This window comes from Onychostoma macrolepis, chromosome 19 (genome assembly GCF_012432095.1).
Source record: "Onychostoma macrolepis isolate SWU-2019 chromosome 19, ASM1243209v1, whole genome shotgun sequence".
Classification (NCBI taxonomy): Eukaryota; Metazoa; Chordata; class Actinopteri; order Cypriniformes; family Cyprinidae; genus Onychostoma; species Onychostoma macrolepis.
Window position 1 is genome coordinate 20585120 of NC_081173.1, and position 25608 is coordinate 20610727.

The 25608-nt window shown below is 35.5% G+C and overlaps 1 protein-coding gene and 1 long non-coding RNA gene across 2 annotated transcripts; one reads left to right on the forward strand and one right to left on the reverse strand.

Annotated features, from left to right (window-relative positions):
- Positions 1 to 1251: 1251 nt before the first annotated feature.
- Positions 1252 to 25597, reverse strand: LOC131525838 (uncharacterized). The gene is made up of 8 exons (XR_009267293.1): positions 25549 to 25597; positions 25210 to 25314; positions 20899 to 21016; positions 16209 to 16349; positions 12307 to 12421; positions 11627 to 11658; positions 8652 to 8749; positions 1252 to 2107 (listed from the first exon to the last, which is right to left on the reverse strand). It is a non-coding gene; the product is annotated as an uncharacterized LOC131525838 (long non-coding RNA).
- npvf (neuropeptide VF precursor) lies at positions 18549 to 20423 on the forward strand. Its single transcript, XM_058753799.1, is given in 4 exon segments — positions 18549 to 18889; positions 19690 to 20009; positions 20011 to 20055; positions 20183 to 20423. Coding segments are annotated over 4 exon segments (645 nt in total). The 5' UTR covers positions 18549 to 18697; the 3' UTR covers positions 20271 to 20423.
- Positions 25598 to 25608: the final 11 nt, after the last annotated feature.

Sequence of the window (25608 nt, forward strand, 5' to 3'; positions counted from 1 at the left end):
TATATATATATTCTACTTTTATAATTTATAGCCTACCTATTTTATATCAGTCTAAAATCAAGCAATTATTGCAGTAAGAAAAGTTATACTGTAATAATAGAAGATATGATAACAGTAATAATAATGTTGCATACAACAAAGTAAAATAGTGGCAACCAATACAATGCAATACTATAATAACTTGAAACTATTTAAAATGGACACAAATGTATTATTATTATTATTATTATGCTATTATCATAAGCTATAGCTTACAAAATATAAAATATAAAATTATATAATATAAAAATAAAATAATTATATTGTAATATTTATATTAAACGAATTATTTATTGTTGTTTTTGTGATATAATTTTAGAAAAATAAAAATTAGTTATTCTAGTAAAGTTACGAAAGCCTCTCTGACTAAATCTCCGCCTGTGAGAGCGCGAGTTGTTGCCTGTAGCCTTCCACGCTTTCAACTGACGGCAAATGTTTCTCTGGGCACTGCACGCCTTGATTGACAGTTCAACGATATCCAATCAGAACTGCGCACTTTTAGCACAATTTCATTTGCCCAGTGTTGGATACGTCATTGCTCAAAATAGCCAATTGCAAACGTCTAAAAACGTCCGGATATGACGAATTTCAAGACTATTTCCACCTCTTTAGCGCCCCGCTGTGGTTGCATATTGCAATTTCAAATATTTTGCAGCTCTCTTGGAAGAGGCCGAGATATTTAAACTGCCACAAGGTGTCGCTGCTAACCATGTTCTACATAACCCGTCTCTATGTATCTGTCGATATAAACATTGCTCATTCTGTCGGTTTTCTACTCTTAGTTTCAGTGTTTATATTTCCTGAATTTTATACAATTACAAACATTCTCCTTCCCTTGTGTGTATATTATTAGGAAATTTCTCAGTGAAGCTTGCGGGTTTTGGTGAGGGACAGCTTATAGATGACCGGCTCGATAACTATGTTAGCCCACTATTGTTGCCGGGCTTCTCAATGGAAACAAAAACAGAAACTTTTTCAAAAGCAAAATAAGTTTGCACAAAAAGGAGGAAAATGTCTGAAACTCTAAGCAAAGAGTTATCCAAACAGAGAATTAGTGTTGTAATGCAATTTACATCATTCCGTTTTTTATTTTTACGATGCGTCTCAAACTAGTACTCTCCGAGGGGATTTTCAGGGGATTTAGGTCATTAGGAGGACAGCTGGATGCCTGAACTGAACTTTATCGTCCCCAAAATGTAAGTATCTGTTTGGAGAGAGTGTGCACGTGTATGAAAGAGCATTTGTGTGTCTTTGGCTCCTGATCGATACAGGATCACCTGTATTCTTCCCTCACCAAACGCTAATGTGTCTGTTATTGATTTGAGGGAGAGTAGAGAGAGACAATGAAATGCACTCAGACACTGAAGAAGGATGATATATACTGACAATAGGTCAAGGTGGACAAGATGAGAGTGGAAAAGAAATGGAAGTAAATCATAACACAAAATTAAAGAAAGAAAAAAAAGAGAGAGGGCTGAAGAATATAAATAGAGGTCCCATAAACACATTAAAGCTGAGTGTAAAGATTAATCAGTTAATTTTCCTAACAAAAAGATTTCTAAAACTACAAAAATATTGATCCCAATAAAAGCACCCAAAAGGATTTCAAATATGACAAATATGATTTTGCTTCTGCATTGATTATTACAGATAATTCTGAGTTCAAGTAGGAGAGGAAGACAAAGAGAGAGAGAGCCTGTTGTGGAAATAAGGGGGCACCATTAAGTGGAGCTCTATGCTTGGGGTCAGAGGTCAAAAGTTGTTTCTCGAGCCCTGCCTAGGGGTAAGGGGGAAGGGCCAGTAATGACTGACAGATGTTTTAGGGGTGGGGGTGGAATTTGTGATGTGTTCATGTTTTTCTTAAAACACTGAAACTGTCAGACACACACACACACACACACACACAGGATCCCAGTGTTCTCAAATGTCGGCCGGTCCAGCAGCAATCGTGTCAGCTCTGTTATTTCTGAATGCCCTGACAAGCACATGTGACTTATACTTTACCTATATCCCTGAAAATATGTACTTAAGCCATCATCAAGTACATGATTTTACAGTACAGTTGAACCTGTGACAAAGGAAAAAATTATGAATATGGATATACATGAAAACTGACTAAATAAAATGTTTTTATTGGATTACGATCCAAGACTGTTAGCTCTTTAAAGTCAAGATTTACAGTAGGCTTATGTGACATTTTGACATTACACAGAAGATGGGTTAGTTATGTACACTACTGTGCAAAAGTTAGGGGTCAGTAAGAAATTTAGAAAAATTAATACTTGTATTCAGCAAGGACACATAGTAAAGAGATTTGTAATGTTTCAAGGGATTTCTATTTTAAATAAATGCTGTTCTTTTAAAAGTTCATCAAATAAATCTTAAAAATGTATCACAGTTCACACAACAACAAGCACAACCGTTTTCAACATTGATAATAATCAGAAATGTTTCTTGACCAGAAAATCAACATATTAGAATGATTTCTGAAGGATCATGTGACACTGAAGGCTGGAGTAATGATGCTGAAAATTAATCTTTGCTGTGACAGGAATGAAACTACATTTTAAAATATATTAAAATAGAAAATAATTATTTTAAATTGTAATAATTTCGCAATACTACAGTTTTTACTAAATATTTAGATAAAAAATCTTATCTACCCTAAACTTTTGAATGGTAGTGTAGGTGGGGTCATGAATAGTTGCATACTCGTTATTTGTTTGAACAATGTGTTTTTATGAGCTTTTCAGTTATTTCATTTAAAGGTGAATTGGGTTATTTTGTTGCACGTGAATATAGCATAACACAAAAGCAAATGTTTTCAGTTACTGATGCCAGTGTAACCCAGTTTTCAGTAAGCCATGATTGATTTATTCCATGAGCGAATAAATATTACTACTGATATTAATTTTAAACACATTTTTAAAAGTATCATATTTTTCATTGTACATAAAAGGTAAAAATACTGAGTGCACCTTTTTAGTTTTAATTAATTGTGAATTTACATTCAGACAGTATATGCATGTATAGTCAGTATGCTTAGACAAGCTGAATTGAACATCTCAATCTCTTTCCTCTATCAGTCTTTTCTTGCTCTGAGGTTCATTGAGAGCGGCCTTTCAAAGACAACAAGTTTGCAAAATCAGCACCCATAAGAAGGATGAAAAGAAAAGGAAGAACCACAAAAGAGTCAAATAAAGGAAGAAAAGAAAAGTGAGGACAGCAGCTGCAAAAGGGGCCTCGGGTTCCCATCCCCACTCCCCACTCCAGCCACCCAGACTCCAGCTAAGACTCCTCTATAGATCCATATGTCCTCTTTTGCTCACATTTTTCTTTTTACCTCACAAAACCATACATTTTTGTTTTTATTTAATGAGAAAAAATCTATATTGATACTTTCCAAAGCTTTCTAGCAAACACACCCACATCCTCTCTACAGTTTATTAAAAAAGGGTTAGTTTCTTTTCAGTCAATACAGCCATCTGTCATCTCCGTTGTCACTGTGATATGGATCACTGGGTTCCATTTCTTGCAAACACGAGTTTGTTGTTCACACATTGTCTTTTTTGTTTTACAATTATGTGTATATGAGCAGAAATGTGTATGTGCAGAAAACTAGAAAAATGTGAGTTATAAGTGTACAAAGTGGAAATAAGTGGATGAAAATAAATCATCTAAATATTTAGTGTTCCTGGTTGTGTATGTGTGTGAAAATGAAGGAAGTGCACTGGTCTTTCCGTGAGTGTGTGTGTTGGTGTTATGGGTGTGTCTGTAGGATATATTTATTTTTTGATTGTGCTAGATGGTTCGGGATATGTGTATGTGTGTGGGGGGTGGTGGGGGGGGGAGTGGCAGAGGGAAAGAAAGGGTCAGGGCAGCTGGGCTGTGTTCCAGTTCTTGTCGTGATATCCCAGCAGCTGCTGGGTGGTTGAAAGACAAGTTCCGCCCAGCGACACGGGCCCCTGTGGTTCGCCTGCCACTTAGATTGACAACTGAGTGACACCAATGAGGGTTCACCATCCCTGCTCTGTTTAAGGGCTGCTGACTGACCGAGAGACTAACCTCTCATCACGTAGTTTAATCTCTCGTTCTCCCACACTCTTTTGGCTCACTTGATGATTCCAATGTCATCTACGATGCTTTCTGTCTCTCTCTCCTTTAGTTTTCCTCATTCTAAGTATATCTCATGTCATATTTTGTTTTAATTTAATTTGATTTATCTTTTTAACATAAATACAATAAAATCATGTCCAAATTGTTTTAAGATTATTTTACAGTAAAAAGTATGTGTGAAAATGTATTTTTGCTATATTTTTATACATGTAGAAACAAAGAAATAGGAGCAGAATTTATGACATTACCATAGGATACAGCAACATTACGGACAGAGAGTCAACTAAAAACTTTTATATATGAGAAGAGTATAAAAACCCATAATTGTCTATCATCGAGTGTCAATGCATATGCGGTGAGGCTTTGATTTTGACTAAAAAGAGACATTTGTTGTGTGTTTGTGCATGTGAGAGAGTGTTGAAGGACGCTTATGTGCTGATGACGTTAGTGGTTTAGGGTTTCTAGTGCTAAGAGGTTTGAGCAATCAGGTTTATTTACAAATCTAGTTTCCTGACACCAAACCTCCTTTTACCTTGCTATCAAAACAGGGACTTTTTTGACCTAGAGTCAAAATGATCGGTTAGAGATGAAGAAACAGCATAAACAGAGGAAAAAGAGTGATGCTCAAAAGTTTGTGGTCAGTAAGATTTTTTTTTTTTTTGAGTAATTCCTACTTTTATTTTGCAATGATGCATTAAATTGATCAAAGGTGACAGTAAAGATGTTTAAAATGCTACAAAAGATTTCAATTTTATCCAAGGATCCTGAAAAAAATCTTGATTTCCAAAAATATATATTAATATGAAATATTTCGTAATACATATTAAGCAGCACAACCATTTGTAACATTGAAAATAATAAGAAATGTTTCTTGAGCACCAAAATCAGCATATTAGAATGATTTCTGAAGGATCATGTGACACTGAAGACTAATGACAATTAGCTTTGCCATCACACGAACAAAATACATCTGAAGAATGATTAAATCAGAAAACAATTATTTTTAATTGTAATTATACATCATGCTATTGCAAATATTTTGAATAAAATTCACCCTGGGAGAGCATATAAAGAAGATTTCTTTCAAGAAACATTAAAAATCTTACCAACCTCAAACTTTTGAATCATAGCGTAATTATAGAGAATGTCATTGGTAAGCAATCGAGAAACAACTAAACATCATTCATCAGTGGTATATAATGCTATTTTTGCACAAGCAAGCTCAGTGTTTTCATACCACCGTTACGTCTAACTATCTAATCAAAACCGCCAATCAACGCCTGGCACCTTCCACTATTTCATTTACCCTATTTTTAAACAAAAAAGAAAGTACTGACCTCTTGCGTGACGATTTGAATGACTTATTCTCTTGTACCAATGCTGAAAAACAAGCAAACCTCAGACTGATTTAAAACAGATGCAAAACCTCCGTCAACAAAAGCTGAAGTCACTGATTCACATCAATGTCACGCATTGGAGAAAATGAAAATATCATTTTGTGGTTCATGACGGTGTTTCTTCTTATACAAAACTCTTTTGGATATAGGGCCGTGCTTTTTGATTTTCTACAGTTTTGAATTGATTAAGAGAGATATACGGGAACTGATTTATTTCTGGATTTCTGTTAGAAGTGCATAATAAAAATCAAAAGGAAAGCCGTATTACTGTCTTTACTTTGGCAGAAATGCGAATGGAAACATAAATACGACTCACTCCATGATAACGACTCACTCCCACACAAAAGATTAAAATAAGACTTGATTGCATATTACTCAAAGAAAAACACTGGCAATTTCTGCTGATGACAGAGATATGCTAGAGAATATAATAGTCACTTTGATGAAAATATCAGAGCAGAACAGTGAGAGTGTAAGGCGGAACAGTTGACCGGCCGCCAGGGTGAGAGGTTGATAGACAGATCAGTGGTTTAACAGAATAACATCAGTCAGTCCAAAACTCACATACTGTGTAGCACATAACGTCTTTTCATGTTTGAATGGCTTAGAGTGTGCATGTGTGTACATATATGCCTGTACGTGTGTCTCTATGGTTGAAATATATATTTACTCTGGCACAGGAATCATTTTGCATATAACTTTCCTTTGCATTTACCAATATGTTTCTGAGTGCAGTGCACATTAGTACAATATTTTATGGGGATAAAGACCACAATCTCATAATAACATACACAAGTATGTTTTATTGAAATAAAGAAAGAAAGAAAGAGAAAAAGAAAAAAAAGTGTCAAACTGAGTTGCGACCTAATGGCTCTACAATCTTTTGCACTAAACTGCTATAATGGACTTTAAATAAGGTTAATTAGCTTAATTATGTTTAATTTGTGTATGCGTGATAATCTTAAAAACTGATAAGAAACCACAGATGTCTTCTGGTCCCACATCCTGAGCACAAACACACTACACACACAAATTTTTGAAGCTGCTTTGGTGGACCTGATAGTAAGTAATGGACATATTCAAATCGTACTCCTTAACCCAACCTTCTCACAAACCTGTTAGCATTATTACAATTTAAAACAAAACATCACATAGCTGATTTATAGTATGAGGCTTTTAAACAGTGAGGACTGCTTTAAATGACCCCACATGTTGGAACAAGACAAGGAAGTTCATGCAAACTTTGAATATTGGCTTGAGATTGTGTAAGTTTTGAAATCTGAATGTTATATATGTCTTATGACAGAAAGATAGATAAAGTATTTGTATTATTATTGTTTTTATTTGAATTATATTTAATGTAACAAATTAATTTATATAATACAAAATAATTTACCTGTATACTATACACATCCATTCAAACTACACTCCCATAAAATATTATTTAAAATAACTGTTTTCTATTTTAATGTTTCAGCAGCCATTACTCCAGTCTTCAGTGTCACGTGGTACTTCAGAAATCATTCCAATATGCTGATTTGAAACAATTTAGTTTTTTATAATTATGAATGTTGAAAGCATTTGTGCTTCTTAATATTTTTGTGTAAACTGAAATACAAATCTTTATATCTTTAAATGTCTTTCCTGTCAATTTCAATCAATTTGATGCATTCTGGTTGTATAAACATATTAAATGACTAATTTAAAACTTTTACATGGCATATTTTAATTTTATTGACCAGGGTGGAAGAACCCTTAATTTCCCCTCTTCCTGTCATTCCTGCTTAGACTGAAATTCATTTTCATGTAAGGTGTGGCTAATTTAATTCAAATTTCCACTCATGAACTGAAATGGAGCCAGTTCTTAAATTCTGAATTTTGCCTCACCCTACACAACTCTTAAAAGAAAATATAATAAAACTTCCAAATCATTTTACCTTTTTTAAACTTGGCAGACTGAGGGTAACTATGTTCCCATAATATAGTTAAGTATAGCTATAGCAAACCCAATCCCCTTCACACACACATACACACTGATGAGGAGAGATGTTAAATATGATAAGGCCAACAAACACAAGTCAAGAAAAAAGCATTCATGAGATACTGAACATCAGTGAACTAATCAAACACAGACATACACTGTACAGAAAGTAAAGATTTGACCTCCTGATGCACTCAGTGAAGAACCAGCCGGCCATGAGGGCATGAGGCTGCTCAGAAATCTTTCTTGATTATCAAAGAGCAGCTGGAGAAAGTGGGAGTCATGAGAAACTTCATTTGATCTGACAAGAGGAGTGATTTTGGCCACTCACCATTTCTGCCCTCACTCTATATCTTGATATTACAGGTGGGAACAATTATAAAGCAGCAAAAACGGTCACGAGAAGCTTGGATTATCCGAGTAATGCAGCAGACACACACACACTTTCTTCACTAGTATGTCAATTGAATATTTTTGTTCATATTATTCTTACACTATTATTTTTGCACTTGTAACTATTTTTTTATATATGTGTTATATATATACATAAACAAATTTAAACCCAGCTGCAAAGTATTTGCTTTAGATTAATGCTTACTTTTATCATGGTTTCAAAAAAAATTAAAATGTCCTCCTGTAAATATAAAATAATAATTCTCTAATGTTGAGTATTTCTCAATTTTTATTTTTCCCAAAAAATAAAAATAAAAATAACATAAATTGGGGTCAAGATTTTTTTTAAAGTTATAAATGAAACTGAAAATGACTATCTATATAGAATTGTGTCATGTTTACAACATAATAAGATTAGAAATGTTTCTTGAACACCAAATCAGCATATTAGAATGATTTCTGAATGATTATGTGATGCTAAAGACTGAACAAATGGCTGCTGAAAATTCAGCTTTGCCATCACAGTAATAGAATACATTTCAAAATATATTAAAATAGAAAGCAGTTCATTTATATTGTAATTATATTTCACAATATTGATGTTTTTGATTGATGAACTCTTACTGGCCCCAAACATTTGAACTAGTAATGACATTTTAATGCAAGTGTTACGAATGTAATATATAATGACAAAATAAAATAAGACTGTAATGCTTATGTCTCACAAGCACAGCCACAGGTTCGGATGAGTAGCTTTGTTGTTCCTTAGGAGACTGGGCTTGTCTGATGGGGTTTCCTTCCGCTCACTGCAGGGGCCTCAGCACTGATTAAAGGAGCGGAGCAAAGCAAATAAAACAAACAGCAATCAGAGATGGGAATACACACACACATGCACTCAAACACACGCATAACCCAAATCAAACACAGGAATACACACAGAGAAAATATCTGATCAAGTCTAAACTACGAGGGCTGGGTTACATTTACACAACTCATAAATACACAACACACAGATGCATAAACATACTGTGTATACTAAGAAAAACAGATGAAAACCAAGATAAGGATCAAGTTTTTCACCCATGAAAAATGAACTTTTAGCTGTTACATTACAACAAGCAGTTCAAAGCAAGATTTAGACGTAATCCCTGTCAGCAAGAAAACCACACACAAACTCCAAAAACCCCAAAAACATTGGCAGTCTTTCTCCTAAGACCCTGAGAAACCCCAAATCTCTTTGATTTCTACATTTCCCATGCTTTTCCTATTCCGAATCCGCAGCATTTATCAACATCATCCATCTGGCACAGACGGCACATCACATTACCCCAGGAACAACAGTAGGCCCTGGTTACCATGACGGCAATGCCAAGCCTCATTTCTCTCATTTGAGAAGCCTAATTTATTTGACAGGGGGAAAATATAAGATACATGTACGCAGATTCACAGCCTGAGACACATACTGATTCATATACAGCCACTGACAGCATGCATGTCTTATTAAACAGCCGAGCATGCTGATTTCTTCCCCTCATCATTGAAAAGTCAGTCACATATGCCTGACCACACACAGTCTATTGCTGACGCTGACGTTTTTGTTACAAATCCAAATATGGAGTGTCAAAACAGTATGGATTCATTTCTAATCTTAAATACCCTCATTAGGCCAAATTATACTGAGCTACATGAAATATACGCCCAGAATATAACTGTTGAAAAGAACCAGAACACTTCTCTCGTGCTGGACTTCAAACCAACACCCCCTCCCTTTAATTTTCTGACAGGCCATTTTAGGCTTGTAGAATGTTTAAATTGCCCAGAAGGCTTCCCGCTGGCTCATACAATCTCCATCCAACATTCGCCGCCAACCGCACAGGTACGCACACACATAGACACGCAATTTGGGACCAAACGTTTGTGCGCCGATCGTACATTCTCGCACTTCAATTTCACAGTAAGCGGTTTTTGTCATCAATATGGAAATAAAAAAATGAATGAAGATGATGAAGATCAAACCATGGCTCCTGGGCTCCTGGGCTCCGGTGACTGAGAGCGGCGGCAAAATGAGCCATGACATCACATGGCTCTTTCCTTCGCTCTTCAGCTCATTGCATATCTATACCTCTTCCTTTTGCATCTTCTTTATTTGACTTTTAATTTTCTTTCTTTCTTGCTTCAAAAAGAAAAGGAGGGATTTGTTCTCAAATAAAGTTTTTATTGGCAACGAGGGCTGGGGTCCTTCAGAGGGGCTGCCAAAGAAATGCCTGACAGAATAAGAGCTAATGTGACCATTTCAATTATTCTTCACACACACACACACACACACACACGGAGAGTCTGGAAGCCATTAGTTTGCAACCCCCTCAGTTTAGGTTTGATGGTTCCCAGGTGAAGGCTGTATTTTCGATGTCCGCATGCGTCTGGTCGGTGGACACAATTAGCAACAACTCCTACTGATTTCACTCATAACCCTCCCGCCGAAAGCTGCCATGTTTGAGAAGGAGAGCTGCCACTTTCACTCAGATGAGGGTGTAGGCTTTACATACGCTTGCAATCAGAGCAGGGAAGGAAATGAGCAGTCACACGCAAGCTGGTACGCGTCAGCTGGTCCTAGTTAAAATGAGACCGTGGGGTTTTGGGCTTCTGACAGCAGCTTTCCCTCATGCACTCTCGGCCACAGTCGCACACACACATTGTCATTGTGACAGCGACATTGAGAAATAGCGATTCCTTGTTGCGGTTCGTCTGTATTCCCAGAAGTCTTCACTTCTGTAAATGGCTACCCACAACGCCTATGAAAGTGAGTGAGGTTCGCAATCATGAAAAATCAAGAAGAAAAAAAACAGCACTAACCTAGATCATCACAGAAATCAAGTGTGTATGGTAAGGGAAAACCCCTTTTCTGTGTTATTGTGTGTGTTTGTGTGCGGATGTGAATAAAAAGAGAGAGAGAGGGAGTGAGTGAGAGACCAGTGGTTGGTGAAGTGTGAGCACTTCCACTCTGACAGCTCCAACAGAAGATTTGTTGAAAGGAGGAAAACGAATCCTGCTTTCTTTCATTTGCGTCAGCCTGTCTTTCATCATGTGCTAAGACAGAGAAACCAAGGGGAAGTGAGAGAATCAGACGTGATGGAGGAGAGAGACTGATATGGGTAGATAATGCATATGTGTGCCTTTGTCTCTCTGTGTGGCTCAGTTTCAGGTACTCAGGACCAACCACAGACATCCTGGAAATGAGAACTTCAGAAAAAAAAATGTGCAGACGTCACGCTACTTCTCATAAAGGTGGCATGAAAAAGAGCTCACATAAATAGGATACAGAGACCATAGACTATTTGTATGCGTGTATGTGCCAATAGTCATGATGCATGTTCCAGCATGGGTTCGATTCCTATGCATAGGCTAATTAAAAAATGCATACCTTGAATGCAATGTATAAAAACATTTGTCAAATGTGGAAATGTCTGCCAAATGTTTCACGCTAACTTAACATCTTTATAATCAGCAGGATAAGGGCAGTTTTAACTTTGGGTTAAAGTAATGTTTCACATCTGTAGTTTTGAAAGAGGATTATCACTGCTTTTAACACTTGGTTATGAACTGACGCTAAAGGAATATAGTGTGAAATGATGCAGTGTTAGAACATTATGGTGAGCTGTTTAGCAGCAGACAACCAATCATAAAATACTTCACTGCTTACCTCATTAAACAGCCACAGAAACTTTCACACATCTGAGAGGAAGAAATAAAAATGTCAAAGAGTGACAGCAAATGCGTTAACTGGGCTATTAAAAATGTGTGTTATTTTTGTAGTATGTTTCAGAACCGTGATTTCCACACTTTTCCTGATTTATCATGATTAAGAGGTATAATCGATCTTGAGACATAACAAAAACTTTTTAGAGTGAAATATGAGACAAACGCTGTTGTTCTATTTTAATTCAGATTTTTTTTCTTCTTGTAACAGTACGCTTAGCCTATTACAGGTATGTAGACCTACTTAGAAATTACACTGAATTACAAGAAGAATTATGACTATAAAAATGAGTATAACCATAAACAAGTACTGCACACGAGATAGAATAGGCCCCTGTTTTTCTTTAGGCTTAGCAGCATAATGTGGTTTTCAATCCAGTAGGCTACATAATTGCTTAAGAAGGCTGCGTTCACACGTAATTTGTTTATTTACGGGAGTGACAACCGTAGTCTCTTACAAAACTCACAGACATGTAAATTTTGGACTTAAACCCATATTTTCGTCAAAGCCCTTCTGTGTGAACGAAACCTTAGCAGCCTACTTCTGGTGTGAGAGAGCCACTCTGCACCCGCTAAATTTGTGTTTATACAACTGGGTTGGTTTATATGGTTTTGGTAACTCACATAGATGGAGATATGAGCCGTGTGTCATCTGGAGGTTTTAGATACAGTAACTGTTTTCCACCAGAGTTGCTCCCATCAGTTTCGTGGTCTGCGCGCCGCTCAAATGTTTGAGACTCTGTAAGTAAGGAAATCGCTGTCAATCCCAAACAGTAAATGTGTGAACGTATCTTATGTTAATTCACAATCCGCTTCTCTGATCAGTTCGGACAGTCATCATCAGACTAATCTTCCAACGATTCGTTAAATGAATCGATTTGATTCGTTAAATGAATCAACTCGATTTGTTAAATGAATCGACTCGATTCATACGAGTCATCTGTCCATGAGTAGGACAACACTGGTTCTGCTGTAGGTTTATGCGCAACTGAAGCGCTGCAGGATATATTTTTTGAGAACTTTTATTTTTAATATTTCTGACATGGTATGAACACACCACCATTCTCAAACTTTGCACAACTTTATAAAGACATTCGTAAACTATAACCTACAGTTATATCAATTGTTGAAACATTCTGAATATTTCCACAGATGAAAAAAACAGTAGTTAAATAGGTCACATGTCCATCATGTGCCGGTCAGTTAAGGTTACTAACCTCTTAAATTTAAGAACATTAACATGGTTTAATAATTATTACTACATTTTAAGTATGGCAGTCCCTTTAGCCTCTGTGCTTTCTGTGTCCTAACTCTGATTCCTTTTGTCTGTCTTTCTATGCCTGTCTCTTTCTCTCATTCCCTGGCCTATCTGTCTTTCTCTTTGTTTCTCCCTCTCTCTTGTCTGTCTCTTTTGCCCTCTCTCAGAGACCAATCATTGTGACCTCATTCTTTGCACAATGACATCAGTGTTCAAAATGACCAATTAGTAGAAAGCGTGAGAATTCTAACGAGTCTTTTGGGAAAATTGTATGTGTGTGCCTTTGTGATGGCCATGTAGGTAAAGAAATAGCACATTATTAATGAATGCCCTCCAACAGCTGGTACCTGAATGTAAATCTGCGAGCCTTTGGTGTCTTGCACATTTGATTTGTTATGAGATACAGTCAACACTAAAGTCAAGCAGTCAAAGACGGTAAATGGAAAATGCATGCATGTGTATGTGTGTGTGTGTGTGTGTGTGTAAGTGTGTGTTCCAGCTGATTTAATCTTGGCTTTCCTTGATACCATCTACTGTTTCAGCCTGTAGACCCAACATATCATCAGTCATACCTGTCAGCAACTAAATCCCTCCCGCTCTCTCTTTCACTCTCTCTATCTGTCTCTCGCTTATTTCTCTCCTTCCCACTTAAACGCACACATACACACTCACACATGACTTCTTAGTCTCCAGTGTGTTGTTATGTGATTCTCCTGCGCAGTAAATGTTCTGAATACATGTTCCTTTGTGTGTTCTCTCTGACTTCTTATTTGCTTCTTTTGAACAAGAATAAAAAAAAATGTCATGGCTACAACAGTTCTTATCATATGCGTTTTTGGATATGCAAGTCTTACTCTGAAAAAAAGGGAATTTGGTTGCTCGAAACCAACTCAAAAGGAAAAAAAGCTTTTATTTATACTATTGGAAGCCGAGTTGAAGCACAAAAAAATTCTATTTAAAAACACTTTACAAATAAATATTTCAGCAGCATTTTACAACAAGGTTTGATTTCTTAACATTCTTTGGAATTTATTTTTGTAAATGTTGATTTAAAAATGTGTAGTAAAATCATGTTTGTACATAATGTTAATATTGTTAATTTATACATCTAATAAATGTTAGAAATTAATAACATAATAAAAGAATTGTTCATAATTATTTTATGTTAGCTATTACCTTAATTAATGTTAAACCTTACTGTAACGTATCAACATTTCTTTCATATTGCCTTCTCTCGTTTGTTTTATGCTGTAAGTAATTTGGTTGTGATTAATGGTGATACTGCATGCATGTAGGCCATTCATCTTACTTTTACGAGATCTATCTGCTAAACTTTCATCTGTTTGTCGGCTCCAGATGTGCTGATCTGCCAGGATGATTGACAATCTGTTCATCTTTAGTGTAGTTAAATGTCCCTGGCAATTACATTTAGTATTATGTAGACTGAGAAATTGCTTTTGGATGAACACCAACTAATTGACACAAAAACATTACAACATAATTTACCAGTGTAAACACAGTTATGCATAACTAGACTTACCCAGACATTTCATGGTTCGCTTCTCTTATATACGTGTATTGGCTGCTTTCGGTTAAAGGTTTAAGTCATCCATAAAATTTCAATCAAGCAAGTGTTTCTTTACCCAGATTTTTATTTGTCTGAGCCACTTTAAAATGTCAGTTGGCATTAGAGTTTTTGTCTCAGCTGTTTTTTAATTAGATCCTTGCCCTCACTCAGTCCCAATCATTTTCAACACAGTAGCAGAGGTTTTCATTCGAGCATTTGGCAGGTGCCAACAGTTGAGATTGTACCTTTCAACACCTTGATGGTATCACTACACAGTGGGAAAATGGCACAGACAGTTGACTGCACAGCTCAAGCAAACACATACTTCTATAGGGATCCATGGGATTTGATTTAGAGGTCTGGTCTAGGCAGTGTAGTGCATGAGGGATTGACGATGGAAGAGAATGAAATCTAATAATAACAGTGGAGACTTAGTATTTGAGATTTAGAGGATCAAAGAATTAGAGACTTGAGGGCAGACGTACCTCTAAAATGATGTGTGTGTGTGTGTGTGTGTGTGTGTGTGTGTGTGTGTGTGTGGAGAAAGAATGTAAGAGAAGATTTTCCTCTTCAGAATTTAAAAGCTTACATACACACTACTGTTCAAAAGTTTGGGGTCTGTAAATTTTTTTTTAATGCTTTTGAATGAGGTCTCTTTTTCTCTGCATTTATACAATCAAAAATGTTTTCCATGTTAATATATATATTTTAAATATTTTATTCCTGTAACTGTAAAGCTGAATTTTCAACAGCCATTACTCCAGTCTTTAGTGTCACACAATCCTTCAGATATCCTTCATTCTAACATGCTTAATATTTATATTAATATTTACTTTTTTGTGTATGTGTTAAAACTGTGATGCATTTTTTTGTTCAGGGTTCTTTGATCAACAGAAACTACAAAAGAATAGCATTTATTTAAAATAGGAATCTTCTGTAACAATAATAATGACTTATTGGGTTTTTGCTGAATTAAAGTATTAATTTCTTAAATTAAAAATCGGACTGAATGGTGTATATATAAGGATTAAATAAGTAAATTAAGTTAGCATAAAAAAAAAGTATTAAAATTAAATATTAAATTGATTGATTTTATAAACATATAAAACAATACAAAATTTCAAAAGACTTGTAATATATATATATATATATATATATATATATATATTTGTACAATTTAACACTCTTATGAACCATTTATTACTCTCATGAACTTTAAGAGACATTTTAATCATTTAGGGTGTGATGTTCTCTTTTCATGCATCTGTCATCATCAGTCAGCAAGAGTTCTAATTACATCTCAACTTAATGGATAGTTTGCATCTCCATTATCAAATGTCTTTCATGGTCTTTATACAGTCTACTGGCACTAAGAGCAGTTCAGTGTTGAGCACTGCTTATCCTCATCCATGTGTTTGTTTGACAAGTGCAGCGCTTTAAACAAGTATCTTTTTTCCTATATAAAATATTATTTTTAGGCCTACCATTATTGTGTTCACAAATTCATAAAAACACTATACAATTAACTGTATACAATTATAAATGTGTCCGACACCTGAACAACATATAGAAAGGAGTTATCTGTACATCTATAGTAATATTAACATGTGTATATTGAATTGAATTTTGTGAGAGGCGGCGAATGTCGACGACAGTATATTTATGTCCAGTTTTAACAGTGGAGGTTGCTCAGGCTGTCACCTTCAAGCAAAGCGTAGAGGTCAAAGTTCAGTTTCGTAGAAAGGTTAACGGTCACCCACTCCTCCCACACTGACTGCACTTTACTCTGGCCATCATGCCAGGCTTCGACCCCATCACCGCCATCAGCCACATCTTAGGAATCTGCCAAGAGAGGAGACTAGAGGTCAAAGTTCAAGACCCCATGTGGGTGGAGCCACACTATCGCTTTCTTTCTCTCTCTTTTATACGTTTTTTTATACTGCACTTCTGCATGATTGCAGAGGCCTGAAGTTCAAAGCTACAGATGCCAGTGTCAGATAAAGCCATCGCATATAGCATGTACGTAAATAGTAGCATGCTAAAACACACATGTGCGAACACACCCCTCCTCTGTCATTAAGGACCATTTTCTAAGCTTCCTGATCTTTCATCAGCTCCTTCCGCTTCATTCCTGATTGGCAGAAACATGCTGACCTCTGCAGACATCTGATTGGACGACCCTAAGGTCTTGTGGTAGCCGTCTACACCCCTTGTCTGAGTATCTAGGGTGGATGTTTGTTCAGGTCTTTGATCGGTTGGAGCAGACAGGATGGGAAAAAATGCAAAGGACTGGTTAGCTGAAGTCTGAATAAACTGTAAGCATACACATTTTGGTCTCCATCCTCTAACCATCTAAATAAAACATCCACATTATTATTTTAATAGCTGAGGAATGGCACATTGAGGTGAAAAACAAAGCCACTGGACGCCCTGCAACATTTTTATCCATATGAGAGTTATGAATGAGTAAAGCTTAGTTCCGGAAAGAATGTTTTTCATTCATTTTGCGTATTGTATAGAGATGATAGTTTGTCTTAGTGTCAATACATGGCATAAACTTATAACAGCAGCCCAGCTATATATTATTGACTTTTTATAATTACAACTTACTAACTAATATATAGTATATTTAATTTTAAATAAAATTTATCTCGTAATCTCAACACAATCCTAACTGACAGTTTGCAATGAGACAGTTTTGTGTTATCACTTATGTTATAATCTCGCACTGCCCCCTGCTGGATAAAATATGTATTGACCTTCACAGAAAAGTTGTCTAATTGATGTACCATATCGATATTAAGCATATAATAATAGATTATTCCGTTTAAAATAAATTCATTCGAACCACTTGATAATGTTTTTATATATAAATTTAGGGTTCCAAGATTTTATGACCCATTTATTTAAATGTTACATTATTACATTTTATATGAGCATTCTGCTAAAAATATGTGCTATGCACATCTACAGCTAATTATAGACAATGATCATTAATGTGCTTTTTAAATTGATGGAGACATATTTGAAACAGGAATCTCAAAAATGCCCTATTCAAAAATTTTAAACAGCATTCATGGAATGCCTTTTTTATATTTACATTTTATATATTCAATATTATATATTTATATATATTTATATATGTGTATATCTTTCAGCTATATGATGATGATGACTAATAACTAATAAACTACACATCGTTAGATAACTTTTCCCAAACAGCACTGATTACATAATTAATATGCTACCCCTTACTGCCATTGATCTGTACGACAGTGATGGCAATTAGTAAATATTCTTTGATGGAATAAAATACCAGACCATTGATAAAATACCAGGGTGATTCGGTGGCCTACAACGCCTCGTCCAGACATTTCTAGCATGTCAATTTCCTTTTCATCCTCATGTGTCATGCATCTTTTACGTGAAAAAACAGACCATTTTTACTTACACCAGCCTGAATATGGTGGTAATTGAGGTCTCGGTGAGCTGCACAATGAACTGATTTGAACTATTGTGACATGGAATGCTTCTCTGGTTAATTTGGAGCAAGTCCAAAGGTTTTGCTCAGCATGTGAATGCATTTTATTGACTGGTCATATAGGATGGAATAGGGTGTACATTTCCTGGAGATTATTTTACATCCTCGTTCGTTGGCCTTTCCCTGCTTCTTCTCTCTTCACAAGACTACAATGAGGGGAAAAATCAGTTTGTTAGCTGTCTAATAATTCCTCATACACTCTTTTTAAAAGGTACACTTACCTATTAGGTTCAAATATGTACACTTTAAGTACTAATATGTACCTTTAAGGTACCAAAATGGACCCTTTAGGTCCAAACATGTACCTTTTGAAAAGGTACCGCCCCAGTGACAGCTTTTGTACCTTTATGTCTGAGAGTGTAATGCATTAATATTTCAAGGCCAACCACCACATCAAATCACAGTGATTCATAAAAGAAGTCCACTTCAAAAATTAGTCTTCATCTTCTGGCCCATCTTAAGAAACCTAGGACACCTTTGGTAAGGACTTCTGCTCCTCTTTCAGTTGGACCTGTCACTCTGTTGCTATGAAACACTCAAGAAGGTCATTAGTGAATGAATGAAGGTGGGTGCTGTGTGTTAATATATTAAGTATGCAATGCTGTGAGTGCATTATAAGGAATGTCTTTGTGAGTATGTTTATTTGCACATGGCCAAATGTATAAAAACCCTGCGTTGTGCGTGGACTTCAGTGAACGATTGTAAGATGTCCTACTTCACTCTTCTCTTTTTAGCCCTCGGCACCCTGAGCAGCTTCATGCTGAGGGAGGTAACGGCTCTCAGATTGCCACTTCCTGATGACAGTGATCCTGATAGATTTACATGGGGACAGTTTCCTGAGGTAAGTGCTCTGTACTTCTTTCTTTTTCTTTACTTCTTTTACTATTTTGGGTTGGTTATACAGTATGCGTGGAATTGTGGATACAGAGTAAATGCACTGTCATAGTTTGCCCAAAACATAATAGACTTTGATCTAAGTCTTCATATCTAATAGGATTAAATAAACTTGATTACATGGTGTTGCACCAAAATAATATAATTTCAAATGTAATTTTGTTTTAATTAAAATGATGATGATGATGATTATTGTTATTGTTGTTTTCTTTATCTTTTATCTAAGGCTTCATATATGATATTGTTGAGTAATCTTTTTTTACATTAAGTTGCACCATGTTATTTAAAAATAATAATATAGTTATAAATTTTATATTAATCTTACTTTTTTATTTTGATTAAAATTATCGTTGTCTTAACTACATCTTCATATTGTGTCTGTTATTACTGAATAAACATGATTACATTAGGTTGCACCAAATTAAAAGAAAGAAAAAAAACATTTAAAGGGTCAGAGCAAGCAGAAATATTTCTTTAAGGTAACAAATAAGCAAAGTTATAAGAAATGTAAAGAATTGTAGGTCAAGCTACTGTTAGTGTCCGCTATACTTCTGCTTTGAATTTTAGTGGAAATGAGCAAATAAAAACATAACGATAAAAAAACAATAATAATTGTACATTTAAAAAATAGTGAATGCAACGTCTTAGTTTGAAAGTGACATCAGTGACTAGTGTGTCAGTACAGTCCACTGATTACTAAATCTGCTGATTTTCACCATTTATTCTTCTACATTTTTGTTGTCAAAGAATCAAGAGATTCCCCGGAGTCTGGAGATAGAAGACTTCATTCTTAATGTAGCCCCAACCAGCGCCCGTGTGAGCTCTCCCTCCATCCTGCGACTTCACCCCATAATAACAAAACCATCACACATGCATGCCAACCTCCCCCTTCGCTTCGGGCGGGATACGCAGATGACCCCAAGGGAACGTGCTAAGTCCAATATCAACCTCCCTCAGCGCTTCGGCCGGTCCTGCACTATGTGTGTGCGCTCAGGGACCAGACTTTCAGCCACCCTGCCGCAAAGGTTTGGGAGGAGGAACATATTCCCTTTAGACCCTTTCCGCATTTACTCTCTACACACGCACACCTGAATCACCATTTTCAAAAGAAAGGTAAACTTGAATATTTCTGGTCTCAACTGAAACTGATTTTGGGTGATTTTTTTTAGATATAATTTATATATAATGTATTCATTTCATTGCATTTCTAACAAATTGCTTTATTTGATTTCTCTCACAGGACTCAAGTCCACGACTACATGCTTGAAACAGTAGAAGACTCTGTAGAAGAAACTGTAAAGAACACAGACTACACACCTTTAGATTAATGAAGCCCACAAAAACAACAACCAGTTTTATGAATTTCCTATTCTCTTCATGCATTTGCATCTGTACTTGCCTGCTTGTAAACTTGTTTGAGTAAATTATGAATAACACTACACTGGTGACATAATAAGTGTATTATTATAAGTTTCAAAAGAGGTTTTTTTTTTTTTTTTTTTTTTGCTGTAATGCCATTGAAGAACCATTTTTGCTTCCTCAAAGAATCTTTCAATCATCAGTTCCTAAAAAAAACAACTTATTTTTTCTTTGTCTGAAAAACATTTTAATAATCTAAAGAATCTTTTGCACCATAAAGAACCTTTTATGCAAGAAAAAGGTTCCACTGATGTTAAAAGTTCTTCATGGAACCATTAATGCTAATAAAGAACCTTTATGTTTAAGAGAGTTTGAACATCCAACACCCATAATTGCATCAATGTTCCTTTCGTCCCTGCATAAAAAGAGCCACTCAGCTTTCTCTGCAGTACAATGCTTAATGAGGCTGAGGTGTTATAAATGCATTCTTTAATTAACTGGAATGTTTGATGTTGATTCTCTACAAGATGGCCATTTGCCCAATGATTTGCTAAACACACACACATCTAACCAAGAATAATGATGTAAAACACCTACCTCATATAGGTGCACAAGATGCAGAAGACATATGATCCCTCTCTGCTTTGCTTTAAGGTCTTATTTAAGTTTTGAACCAAGAGACAACCCAACCTTCCCCTTGGACTGCGATTTCAACCTGCAGGGAACAAATTACATAAAAGAGAACTGGTGTTTGCAATATCAAAACCATTCCTTGTGCTGTTTTTTGACCTTCTGTATTCATCCTATGACATAGATATCCATCACTAGTTTCACAAAAACTCATGGGGTGAAACTTCACACAACCTACCTGCAGCACTTCTCTTGCTATAATGCCGTTTATAGCAATCTAAATGAAGTAGGCCTACATTATATCCAAAAGCATCTAACTGCATCAGCGATGTGCAAATGACTTTTCTTCATAACAAACAGATTACAAACAAACACTGCTATGGGTGTAAGAAGATGCCCTAAAATAGTGTTGCATTTACTTTGAGAAAAAAAAAAAATCCCTGAGAAATTGTTATTGAAATAAACTTAAGTAAATTTCACAAATAAATTCAAATTCCCACATCAAAAAGAGCAGTAACAGTCAGGCAAAATATAGGCCTACAAGACAAGAGAAAAAGAACACTTACCATGTACAGATTTGATTGTCCAACAACTTGAGCAGTTTACAACCAGTTACAAATAACAAAACAGATAAACCACATTCTGTTACTAATAGACTGAAAAAGTATTGTCCTGTAAAACGTACTATAATCTTTCAGTCTTATAAGTTCAAGAAAACATTTTTTCATATGTTCAGTTACTAAATCCAATCTTCCCAAAAATACACCTGAAAGTACCTGCAAGAATGTCTCCGAGAATGTCATCTGCTGAAAAGGAGCCCCTACCAAGTATTGAGTACATATACAGTAAATGAACATACTTTCCAGAAGGCCAACAATTCACTAAAAATGTTTTTTTTATTGGTCTTATGAAGTATTCTAATTTGTTGAGATAGTGAATTGGTGGGTTTTTGTTAAATGCGAGCCAAAATCATCACAATTAAAAGAACCAAAGACTTAAACTACTTCAGTCTGTGTGCATTGAATTGATTTAATACACGAGTTTCACAATTTGAGTTGAATTACGGAAATAAATGAACTTTTCCACGACATTCTAATTTATTGAGATGCACCTATATATAGTTGCATAATAGAGAAAATACTTTCATTGTGTAAAAGTGTAAACGTGCAAACAGCGTAATGCTTTCAGTTTAAACTTATTTGTGACCACATATTGTATCCTGATTCAGTTCATGCTAATAAATTAATAAATAAATCAAGAAAACCTATTTCAGCATTGCTTTGATTGATTTAGGTGTTGTTTGGAAGGAAGACACACTTATGGAGTATTTGGAGAATCCTAAGAGGTACATTCCAGGAACCATGATGATCTCTGCTGGGATCCGGAAGAATGAGGAAAGAGTTAATCTAATAGCATATTTGAAAAAAATCCACATCATCCACTTAAAACATGTTTTCTCACAGTTTATTCATATTTATTAATATTTGTTTTAATAATAATAATTAACTTCAATTAGCAAATTAATTGATATATTAGCATTTACACACACACACACACACACACACACAGTGCCCTCCACTAATATTGACACCCTTGGTAAATATGAGCAAAGGCTCATTTTTAGACACGAAGACAGAGATAATAAATCTGCGTTGTTGATTCTTTTGATCTTTCTAATCTGATTTTTGCTAATTTTCATTAAAAAAAAATTCACAAAATTCGAACTTATCGTTGAAGTGAAACATTTGAAAGTAGGGGGAAATTCTCATTGTGAAATAAATGCTTTCTCTAGTTGATGTTGGCCACAATTATTGGCACCCAATTATTGCAACATCCTTTTCCCAAGATAACAGCTCTGAGTTTTCTCCTGTAATGCCTGAAGAGTTTGGAGAACACCTGATAAGAGATCAGAGACCATTCCTTCATCCAGAATCTCTCCAGATCCTTCAGATTCCCAGCTCCATGTTGGTGCTTCTTTTCAGTTCACCACTCATTTTCTGCAGGGTTCAGGTCAGAGGACTGGGATGGATATGGCAAAAGCCTCATTTTGTGCTCAGTGACCCATTTTTGTGTTGATTTTGATGTTTGATTTGGATTATTGTCCTGGTGGAAGATTCAACCACGGCCCATTATATGATTTCTAACAGAGGCAGTCAGGTTTAGATTTTTTATCTGTTGGTATTTGATAGAATCCATGATGCCAAGCATCTGAACAAGATGTCCAGGACCTCCAGCAGAAATATAGGCCAACAACATTAAAGATCCAGCAGTATATTTAACCGTGGGCATGTGGTACTTTTTATCCCTGTTTGTACTAAACCCATCTGGTGGGTTTGCTGCCAAAAAGCTCTTTTTTAAATTTCATCTGACCATAGAAGCCAGTGCTGTTTGGAGTTCCAGTCGTGTCTGATAACTGAATATGCTGGAGTTTGTTTTTGGATGAGCTAGGAGAATTTTTCTTGAAACCCTCCTGAACAACATGTGGTTATGTAGGGGCTGTTTGATATATTTTTTTAAAGGTTTTCTGACCCCGAGACTCAACTAATCTCTGCAATTCTCCAGCTGTGATCCTTGGAGTCTTTAGCCACTCAAACTCTCCTACTCACCGTGGATTAGGACGATATAAACACATGTCCTCTTCCAGGAAGATTTGTAACATCTTGAGGTGATTGGAACCTCTTAATTATTGCCCTGATGGTGGAAATGGGGATTTTCAATGATTTAGCTCTTTTCTTAGAGCCACTTTCTATTTTGTGAAGCTCAACGATCTTTTTCTGCACATCAGAGCTATATTCTTTGGTTTTACTCCTTGTGATGGATGATTAAGGGAATTTGGCCTTTGTGTTCTTCATATTTATAATCCTGTGGAACAGGTCGTCATGGCTGGATAATTTCATGCTCCTAGTCACCCTGGTGTGCTAAGACATGTAAATATGAATAGGAATATACTTTATATTAATAAGAATTTCTAGGGGTGCCAATGATTGTGGGCAACATGCATTGGAGAAAAACATTTATTATATCATGAGGTTTTCTCCTCACTTTCAATTGTTTTACTTCAATGATAAGTAAAAATTTAGTGAAATTTTTGAATGAACGATCAAAAGGATAAACAATACATATTTATTTTCATAATTACCAAGGGTGCCAATATTAGTGGAGGGCACTTTATATATATATATATATATGCTAATATATCAATTATATATCTAATGTATCAAAATATTAGCATTAATAACGTCTTAGAATGAAAGAAATTTCTTACTCATAAACTATACTGCACCAATTGTTAGGTCCACCAGCAGAGTTCACTGTTTCATCAGTAGTAGTTCATGCTTATTGTAACACTTGCTTAGATAAACTAATCACATATACAGATTGTGTAAATACACGTAAATGCATGATATATGACATCTATCATATTCACATTTTGAGACTTTTCACTGAATGATTTGCATATCCATAAAACTTTAAGTTTAAACCCTGAGTGTTCTTTTGATGTTTTATGTAATTCAGCCTATTAACATGCCACAAATTTGGCTATTTGAAGCTAGTATAGTATAGTATAGTATCCTACTATCACTATGTAGCTAATGTATTGTATGTAATTAGCATTCTGTTACATTTTAGGACTTTTTTAGACTCAAAGAACTGGTGCCTGATCCAGTAGAATGGGAAGGGTGAATGAATGGAAATGTTTCTGCTCATATTCCACACAGACTCAATTTAATCCTAATTCAATCTTAATCTGTTTAACATGAAGTAGTCCTTTACACTTGCGGCATATGTACATCTGTTAAAATAAAGGTAATATAGAAAACTAGTGCATATGTTTTACTAAGTGTTTTCCTTTGTGTTCATGTATCAACCAATGAATAAAACAGTGAAAAAAATAAATACATTTATTTATAGTGATCTTTTCATAGATCTTTTAAAATCGTTTTAATTCTCTTAAGTAAAGTGTTTCTAACAGAGAATTTAATAATTTGTCTTGTCAAGTTTACTTAAATTTCCAAATAAATTGTCTAAACCTCTACAATGGCATAATGGTCAGTATCACTAGTATAGACAAACAGACAAAGAAAAGAAGGCAAATAAGAAATGGCAGACAAAAGCATCTGATGTCATATTTTCCGTATGCTGTATTTGTTGCCCACTGTCATGGGAAAGCACTAGCATCAGTGCTCATTTCCCAGAGCTGACAACATGACGTCCGTCACACTTCAGTGTTTAAAGTGCTGCACTAATGTGTGAATATGACTCTCTTTTAAAACATACCTGTGTCAGGTTCAGTGGTTTGGTACATTCCACTGAAGGGAGGATTCCCTTTCTAGTGTAGATGGGTGTTGGCAATGAACTAAAACATTTGTCGTTAAGGCAACCCTGGGATGACATGCAAAAGAGCAGATTTGTCTAGCATAAATTAATCACAGCATCATAGATTCCCTATTCTTTTCGTTAGAACTTATGTTGACCTCACAATATAAGTATATAGTGACACAATAATTGTGTATATACTTGTATTGCCCACCCAATACCTGGTTATTTCCTGGGTTAGTGAATAGTTCAATTAATTTGACCGTAATAGACAGACAAATAGATAGATAGACTGCTTACCTAGGCGTACCTGAATTACATAATGTCTCTGTTGTGTTTTAAAATGCCGTTTCTCGATAG